Source organism: Tachyglossus aculeatus, chromosome 7 (genome assembly GCF_015852505.1).
Source record: "Tachyglossus aculeatus isolate mTacAcu1 chromosome 7, mTacAcu1.pri, whole genome shotgun sequence".
NCBI lineage: Eukaryota > Metazoa > Chordata > Mammalia > Monotremata > Tachyglossidae > Tachyglossus > Tachyglossus aculeatus.
In genome coordinates this window covers 31,683,754-31,693,420 of record NC_052072.1, presented here as the reverse complement: position 1 = coordinate 31,693,420, position 9,667 = coordinate 31,683,754, and the positions used below count along the sequence as shown (strand labels likewise).

The following is a 9,667-nucleotide window of genomic DNA, read 5'->3' as shown; positions in this document are numbered from 1 at the left end:
CATGACCTTCTGACCAAAATGCCAGCTTGTCCAGGTCCTTGTCAGAGAGAAGAGGAGGGAGGCAGGGGGTCTTCACCATTTTACCTCCACATCGGACTCTGAGAAGGAGGGTCCTTTTCTTTCTTGGAGGACTCTCTTCACCCATGATTAGGCTTCCCCCTCTCCCTCCCTCCACAGAGACACTGAATGCTCCTCCCTTAACCTCAACCAGGCTTGGGGGCTTCAGAGCAAGAGAGCAGCATGTCTTAGTGGAAAGAGCCCGGGCTTTGGAGTCAGAGGTCATGGGTTCAAATCCCAACTCTGCCAATTGTCAGCTGTGTGACTTTGGGCAAATCACTTAACTTCTCTGTGCCTCAGTTCCCTCATCTGTAAAATGGGGATTAGGACCGAGTCCCCCGTGGGACAACCTGATCACCTTGTAACCTCCCCAGTGCTTTGCACATAGTAAGCACTTAATAAATGCTTTTAAAAAAGAGAAGAGCCGCTTTCCTCAAAATGGCCCCCACCCCATCTCCCTATAATTGCAAGACCCCCTCCCGGGGAAAGAGGTAGATCTGTGCTTGAGAGGGTTGGTTGGGTGGAAAGAGGAAGGGGGCTCTAACCCCAAGATCCTCTGGCAACTTTTTCTTTCCATTGATATGGAGCGGCAGTGGCTGCCTCCGGTTGCCATGGCAACACGTGTGCGCTGCAGGGCTGGTCAGAAGGATGCTTGGCCTGGGCGGTGCTGCCCATACCGGGCAGTAAGGAGGTCAATGTCTCCGCCTCCCACCCGTGCCATGTAGCTCCTATGGAGAGCTGATTACTTAATTCCCACCCCTCCAGCTGCCATATCAGCTCTTTCCCTCTCGCTCTACCTTCACTGAGACTGTGAGCCCACTGTTGGGTAGGGACTGTCTCTATATGTTGCCAACTTGTACTTCCCAAGCGCTTAGCACAGTGCTCTGCACACAGTAAGCGCTCAATAAATACGATTGATTGATTGATTGATTGGGGTGGACAGAGGAGGTCGCCCATGTGGTTGCTAACCCAACAATGATGGCCCTTGGCGGGCTCCTCCAACCCCCTGTTCCTGGCTGAAAACCCTCAGGTGGTGGCCCTTCCTCTCCCTTCTCGAAGCGCGCTCCCACCCTGTGCCCCACTTCCTCGGAGCCTCGGTAGCCAGGAAGTGGACGAAGGAGTCAAGGCAAGGCCTGGCCGGGGTTTCGTCTCTAAGGGGACACATCGGGTCCACCCGGCTCTCTGCTGTCCCTGTCTCCGGCCTGGGCCCGTGGTCATCATCATCAATCGTATTTATTGAGCGCTTACTGTGTGCAGAGCACTGTACTAAGCGCTTGGGAAGTACAAATTGAGGTCTTAAGGTCCCCAGAAGTAATCGGGGGTGGGGACCCGCACCCCACCCGCAGCCAAGAGGTTAAAAGTTGGGAGGGGCAGGTCTGGAGAAGGAGGGTCCCCTCTCCTATAACGCGGGGCGGAGAGGTGGGGGGCTCGGAGGGCCCAGAGCATGAATGAAAGGGAGGTATTTGTTAAGCGCTTACTATGTGCCAAGCCCTGTTCTAAGCACTGGGGTAGATATAATAACAATAATAATAATGATGATGGTATTTGTTAAGCGCTTACTATGTGCAAAGCACTATTCTAAGTGCTGGGGGGATACAAGGTGATCAGGTTGTCCCGCATGGGGCTCACAGTCTTAATCCCCATTTTACAAATGAGGGAACTGAGGCACAGAGTAGTTGTGACTTGTCCAAACTCACACAGCTGACAATTGGTGGAATCGGAATTTGAACCCATGACCTCTGACTCCAAATAATAATAATAATAATGATGGCATGTGTTAAGCTCTTACTATGTGCAAAGCACTGTTCTAAGCGCTGGGGAGGATACACAGTGATGAGGTTGTCCCACGTGGGGCTCACAGTCTTAATGCCTATTTTACAGATGAGGGAACTGAGACAGAGAAGTGAAGTCACTTGCCCAAAGTCACACAGCTGCCAAGTGGCAGAGCCAGGATTTGAACCCATGACCGTGCTCTTTCCACTGAGCCATGCTGCTTCTCTAAGGTAATCAGGTTGTCCCACGTGGGGCTCAGTCTTCATCCCCATTTTACAGACGAGGGAACTGAGGCCCAGAGAAGTGAAGCGACTTGGCCCAGGTCACACAGCTGGCAAGTGGCGGAGCGGGGATTAGAACCCAGGACCTCTGCCTCCCAAGCCCGGGCTCTTTCCACTGAGCCAGCTGCTGGCTCATGGGCCCTCTGGCTTTCCTATCGACTTGCCCTGAGCAGGAGACCCCGGGATGCCCCCCGCCCCCTCCAGCCCCGGGGATTTTTCTTTTTGGTATTTGTTAAGCGTTTATTATGTGCCAAGCACTGTTCTAAGCGCTAATCTGGGATTGGGCCGAGCCCCCCTCCCCTCCATCCTTAGCTGCCCCCTAACTTTCAGAGAAGCAGCGTGGCTCAGTGGAGAACAGCACGGGCTTTGGAGTCAGAGGTCATGGGTCCAAACCCCGGCTCCGCCAATTGTCAGCTGTGTGACTTTGGGCAAGTCACTTAACTTCTCTGTTCCTCAGTTACCTCATCTGGAAAATGGGGATTGAGACTGTGAGCCCCACGTGGGACAACCTGATCACCTTGTAACATCCCCAGCGCTTAGAACAGTGCTTTGCACGTAGTAAGCGCTTAATAAATGCCATCATTATTATTCCCCTTTTAGACTGTGAGCCCACTGTTGGGTAGGGACTGTCTCTATGTGTTGCCAATTTGTACTTCCCAAGCGCTTAGTACAGTGCTCTGCACATAGTAAGCGCTCAATAAATACGATTGATTGATTGATTAACCGAGCCTTCCTTCCGGGGAGGGGGCGGCTCCCGGGCCCGGCTCTCCTCTGCTCCCCAACCGGCCCCTGGGTTCGAATCCTACCACGGCCAGCACGAGGCGGGAGCCGGAGCGGAGACCGAATCCCTCCTGCTGGGCTCTCCGGAGAAGGAGACGCCGGGTCTCCTGGGTTCAGTCGTATTTATTGAGCGCTTACTGTGTGCAGAGCACTGTACTAAGCGCTTGGGAAGTCCAAGTTGGCAGCGTATAGAGATGGTCCCTACCCAACAGTGGGCTCACAGTCTAGAAAGGGGAGACAGAGAACCAAACAAAACATATTAACAAAATAAAATAAATAGAATAGATATGTACAAATAAATAGAGTAATAAATACGTACAAACATATATACAGGTGCTGTGGGGAGGGGAAGGAGATAAGGCGGGGGGGATGGGGAGGGAGAGGAGGGGGAGTGGAAAGAGCCCGGGCTTGGGAGTCGGAGGTCATGGGTTCTAATCCCGGCTCCGCCACTGGTCAGCTGTGTGCCTTTGGGCAAGTCACTTAACTTCTCTGGGCCTCAGTTCCCTCACCTGGAAAATGGGGATGAAGACCGTGAGCCCCACGTGGGACATCCTTGATTACCTTGTATCCCCCCACCCCAAGCGCTTAGATCAGTGCTTGGCACATAGTAAGCGCTTAACAAATACCAACATCATCATCATTATCATTTGACGTGCCAGGGCAACTGGGGGAGAGGGGAGAGGGCACACTTGTTCTGCTTTGCTGTCTGTCTCCCCCTTCAAGCCTGGGAGCCCGTGGTTGGGTGGGGATTGTCTCTATTGCCGATTTGTACTTCCAGTGCTCCGCACACAGCAAGCGCTCAATAAATACGATGGAATGAATGAATGGAGGGAGGGGGTGGAGGCAAAACGCTGGGTGGAGGAGAGAAGCGTCGCCTTGGAGAGTCTCTGGTGTGTCTCTCTGTCTGTCTCTGCGGGGAGGTGTGTGGCTGTCCCCTCCCCCTGTCCCTCCTCCTCCTCCTCCTCCTCCCCTCTCCTCTCCATCCCTCCCCTGTCTCCCTCTGCCTCTAACTCGCAGAGGTGGCTCTCTGTCTGTCTCTGTCTGTCTCTTTGTCTCTCTGTCCTGTCTCTGCTGCGCTCCCTGACTCAGTGGCTCCCCAGGCTCCCACTTTCCGGACCCGTCTCTGCCTCCTCCTCCTGCTGCTGCTGCTGCTGCTGCTGCTGCTGCTGCTGCTGCTGCCGGCCCCCCCATCTCTTGGGATTGGGGGTCCCAGGGCCCGGACCCGGGTAAGCCGGACCCCCCCGAGACCCTCCCCTGCGGCGGGGGTCGCCACACGCGGGGTTGGGGGCGGGTTTCAATGCATCGCGACCCCCGGGCTCTCCACCCGAGGTCTGCAGATGTTGCCTCCTGGGCCGGGTGCCAGCATCTGCCCGCGTGGGGAAGCGGGATCCACGCGTGTTTGTGGGGCTGTGTCGTGTGCGTGTCTATGTCTACAACGGGGGTGGGGTGGTGGTGGTCCTGTCCCGACGAGATCCGCACGTTTCCCCCCACCCGCAAGAGTGGCGCACCCCTGACACTGTGGAGATGGCCGCAGAGCAGCGCTTAGAACAGTGCTTGGCACATTGTAAGCGCTTATCAAATACCATCATCATTATCCTGAAAGCCAACACCGCCCTGGGGAGCTCTCCCCCCCCCCCCCCAGTCCACCGGCTGCCCCTTCCCCTCGCAGGGAAATCGAGGCACGTTTATTCAATCAATCACACTGAGCGCTTACTGTGTGCAGAGCACTCTACTAAGCGCTTGGAAAGTACAGCTCGGCAACAGATAGAGCCAATCCCTACCCAACGGAGGCGACCAAATGGCTGGGGATGGCAGGAGGCTGGGAGAAGGGATCCATTTGTCTCCCAGCGGTCCAGAGTCGGAGCGGGAGGGAAGATGCCTCTGCTTCTGAATCCTGAGTCAAGTTGAAGATGAGAATGGACTCCACTCCGGAGTGGGGGTCATGGGGCAGGGAGGGTCGCACTCCAACATCCACATCTTCGTTGTGGCCCTGAGGGGTGATTAAGGGGGTGCACCCCATTTCCTCTGAGACCTGATGGGAAGAAATAAACTGGTCCTGCACCAGACAGGACTAAGGGTGGATGTTAGGAAGAACTTACAAAGAACGAGACACTAAAGCAGGGAGGTTGCAGGTTCTTCATCTCCACCCAGAGAGCTCTCGGCTTAGATTCCCACACAGAGGGGCAGTGTCTGAAGCCAAGCCAAACGGGTCTGCCCGAATCCCCCGATCAGGGTGACCAAACATGCTTCTCCCGCCCCTCATCCATCAGCACTCCAACCTATCGGACTAGGAAGGGGTGAGTTGGCCGAGATGGGATCCTCCAGGTGCAGGGCCGGCCCGTTTCCCTCCTAAGACCTGGCTGCATTGCCAGTCCCGCTCCCGGCTTCTGATGAGCGGCCCTGATCCAACCTTGCGACAGTCACCAGCCCGTAGGTCCCAGGGCCAGTCCCCTCGTGGCTCTTCTGGGCTAGTAGGAGGGAATGTGGTCTTGATGCTATGAGCTGGAGGATGTATAGGGCTGATAACTAGGAATTATGGATTTTATGCTGTCACTCCCTGCCTCCTTATTTACAAAGCGTGTTGGACTCCAGAGGGATTTATCATTCCTAGGGCTGGTGCTGCACAGTCCTCTGACTGGGAGTAACATCCTTCCACTGGCCCCTGCCCACCCTCCTTCCTTTATGATGTCCTGTCCGCTGCTTCTCCCCATGGCCCCTTGGAGCTCCCCAGGCCTCATCTATGGGAATCAGTGATTCTTCTGTGACTCAGAAAAAGAAGTTGGAGTTCTTACCCTCTGGGAAGTTTGGTGGCTGAGTCACCAGCCTCAGGGACCCCTGAGGCGAGAGCCGTAGGGGCAGGATAATGCAAGGGCTCAAAGTCAGAGGAGTCGTGCAGAAGCTAGCTGGGGTCCGGATGGCTGGGGAGTGGTCAGATTTAGGGCATCCCCTCTTCCCCCTCTTGGTCATCAGGGCAGGCCCCAATTTAGGGAGAGGTGGGGTGGAGTTGGTAGCAAAGGTCCCAGGAGAGATAGCTGAATCAGGAGGTTCAGTGGAACCCAGGTATACTCGTTCCCAGGCTCCTACTTGCAGATGTCTGGCCAGAGAAGTCTTCAATTGATTTTGTTGTGGATTTTATGGAAAAAATGGCTGGGGAGTGGTCAGATTTAGGACATCCCTTCTTCCCCCTCTTGGTCGTAAGGCCGGGCCCCAATTTAGGGAGAGGTGGGGAGGAGTTGGCAGCAAAGGTCCCAGGAGAGATATCTGAATCAGGAGGTTCAGTGGAACCCAGGTATACTCGTTCCCAGGCTCGTACTTGCAGATGTCTGGCCAGAGAATTCTTCAGTTGATTTTGTTGTGGATTTTATGGAAAAAATGGACCTGACAGGTGCTCCCCACCTCAATCCTGCCCTTGTTCCCCAAGCTGGCAATTTCAGGAGGCTCGAGAGAGATGCCTACACCTCAGGAAAATGGAACTGATAATGAAGGGCAATGAAATCCTCATACTAGAATCCCAGAACTGGAAGAGTGCTCGAGGGGCTATCCGGTCCAACCCTCTGATTCTGGGTAAACCATCCCAGGCAGAGAGCCTTCTTTCCATTAATTTAAAATTGCACATCCCTCACAGTCAATCTGTGGTATTTATTGGATGCTTACTGTGTGCAGAACACTATTCTAAGCATTTTGGGAGCATACAATCAGAAATTTCAGGGCATTACCTTACCTAAATCCTTCCTGCTGCAATTTAAACCTTGTCATTTAAAGAACCAAACTCTACAAGTAGGTTTCAATCACTTGACCTCACCTTTTTGCCAAAGAAAAGTACCATCAGCCAAAATCCATTTTTCAGAGTTGCTCCTTTCTCTCCTCTCCCTCCCTCATCATCAGTCATCAATCATATTGACTGAGTGCTTACTATGTCCAGAGCACTGTATTAAGCACTTGGGAGAGTATAATGCAACATAGTTCTCAGACACATTCTCTGACCATAATGAGCTCACAGTCTAGAGGGGAAGACGGGCATTAATATGAATAAATAAGTAGTTTATAATACCTAACTTAAAGACACGTACAGAAGTGCTGTGGGGTTGGGGATGGGGTGAATATCAAATGTCCAGAGGGCACAGATTGAAGTGCAAAGATGATTCAGAAGGAACAGCGAGCCAGAGACAAGAAGACTTAATCGAGGAAGTCCTTTTGGAGGAGATGTGACCTTAGTAATGCTTTGAAGGTGGACCCAGACCTCTGAGTGAGTAGTAATAATAGTATTTACTAAGAGCTTCTGGGGTTCAGAGTACTGAATTAAACATTGGGAAAGAATATGCAGGTGGGAATTAGACAGGGTCCTGTCCCTCAAGGGTCTCATAGCTGCCAGACCAATCATCATCATCATCAATCATATTTATTGAGCGCTTACTGTGTGCAGAGCACTGTACTAAGCGCTTGGGAAGTGCAAGTTGGCAACATATAGAAACAGTTCCTACCCAACAGTGGGCTCACAGTCTAAAAGGGGGAGAATCAGGGAACGAGAGGCTGAGCCCAGAGTAAGAGGTGGGAGGGTCCCTGTGGTGACCTGAGAGGGTTGAGGCCGACAGCGAAGAGGGAGTCCAACTGCAGCTTTGCACTCTCCCGGATCAGGGATAGAAATCAAGTAAGACTTTGCACTGATTCAGTAGTAATGAGTTGTTTTTTATTTCATTCACTTGTCTAATTACTCTCAAAATATCCTCCGATTCACCCGTGACTTTGAACTGAGTGCTTGGTAGCGCCCCCCCCCCAAAGCTTCTCTGATGAAGATATGGCTGTGAGATGGCACATTCAATCTCAGATACTTAATTGAAAAATCTGGGTACCTAACTCTCATCCATATGCTTTTATAACCTTCTGATCACCCTCCCATCTCCTCTCCGCTGCTCAAGATGCCCTGAGAGTTTGATTAAGAGAAGAGATTCTGGTTCATTAGCATCAGCAATAACTAAAGTTCAGCTCCAAGACCTTGGGGGGCAGGGGGAGAGCTTCTGACTCCAAAAGTCACAGGAGGCCAAGGCCCTGGACCTAGAAGCCAGCTGTTCTAGAACTCACAAGATGCAGTGTGGTGGAGGCCACTTAGGATTTGAGGGTAGGGTTATTAAGATCGGAGTCCTTCTAAGAATCCAGGTAGAGAAAAATTCCTCTTCATTACCCTAGGGGACAAGAGTAATCTCAATAGGGTGGAATCAGAGGACTCTAAGCATGGGTAACAGTCCGTGCTGCATCTAGTCAGTTACTAGAAATGGGGCATCTTTGAAAGAGTGAAGGAGGAGATTGATGTATGGATCCAATTCCCAGCCCAAGGGCGAGAGTATCTTGAAGACAGCATTTGGGATTTCTTCTAAACTTGGAGATCCTAATCTGTACCTCTGACTTGCTCTTAGCAAGCCCCAAATCACTAAAATTCAGCTCCCGAAATCCAAGCAGCAATCCATAAACTTTAATCCTTGACATTTCCAAAGATTATTATCAACCCACTGTAAACCTCAATCATGAGAGTTCTCTTTAGGGTAAGGGGTTCACGTGTCGAGGCTAGTGCTAAGTAAGAGCACTGAGATTAGATTAGAGATGAAGTTTAGATGTCGATGGCTGGTTGTACTGACAGTCAATTACATAGCATTCAATGATTGCCTTTTGATTATTGGCTTTTCGGGGGTTGACTCCTGATCACTTACTACATGGCTTTATGCTATCAGCCATAAAGGTTTCTGACTCAATAGCCAGGGAGTGGAGGAAGGGAGGTCTCTCACGGTGAATAGACTCATCGGAAATCCTGAAAATAGCTGGTTTGGGTAGGCAGTGAAGACCCCAGAAGTGACAGTTGCCTATGATAATCCCCTGCTGGTGTGCATCACTACACCACAGCATCAATACTCTGTTGTGTTCACTTTGGCCATAAATGGGCTGCTTTGGTTAACTGTTTATGTGTATTTTAGAATGTGTTGCACCCACTGCCTCAGGGGGAACGAGTGAACATGAGTGGCATCGGTGATCTATTCAATTCCTTCCCGCATGTTCTCTGCCCCAAAGTCTTTGTCACTGGTCCAAGTCTCGGCTGTTGTTGATGCCGGGAGACTCTATCACAATAATGTCCTGGTGATAGACTCCCCCAGTAATGTCCTCTCTCTGAATAGCCTTGACAAATCTTCACTTGCTCTCCACTGGCACCAACTGCCCCAGCTGACCCAGCTACAATTTCAAATCAGCACTCAAGATGAACTCTGGCTTTCCTCCTCTCCCTGTCTCCAGGCCTAATTCTCTCTGGTCATCAGGGCTTCCTGCTGACCCCAACATTTAACCGCCACCGTAACTTCAGAGGGGCTGCTGAGGTGCCAGGGTAATTTCAACTGATGATAATGATAATAATTACTAATTTAGAGCCAAAACCAGATTAACATAACTATACATTAGGCTCAGATTTATCTATGAATCTTCTTAATGATTTTGAAATCGGCTGCAGAGTAATAAAGCTCCATGTTGCTGTAATTAGCCTAGTATTATTTCCTGGGAAAGAGGTTGTTCTCATCATGCCTTTGTCAGGATCACTAATTCCTTCTCTGTTTGGACTCTGCTAATTATCCCCATTGATGCCTCGGCCATAGTAGCTGAAATCACGGGGGAAGTGAAAGGAACTAAACACCCAATTCCCCCAAACTTGAATTTTCAATTACACAGATTCTCCTAATGGATTTCCAGTCAGACTGACAAACAGAGCCTTTATTTTCTAAGCAACAACCTTTCTCAACCCA

General features: G+C 51.3%; 1 protein-coding gene across 1 annotated transcript in view; it reads left to right on the top strand.

Annotated features, from left to right (window-relative positions):
- Positions 1 to 638: 638 nt before the first annotated feature.
- Positions 639 to 9,667, top strand: part of SYT6 (synaptotagmin 6) — a 69,195-nt gene continuing 60,166 nt past the window's right edge. The window contains exons 1-3 of the mRNA XM_038748779.1: positions 639 to 740; positions 1,088 to 1,183; positions 3,992 to 4,117. Coding sequence (XP_038604707.1) covers positions 639 to 740; positions 1,088 to 1,183; positions 3,992 to 4,117 — 324 coding nt within the window. The remainder of the gene's footprint in view (positions 741 to 1,087; positions 1,184 to 3,991; positions 4,118 to 9,667) is intronic.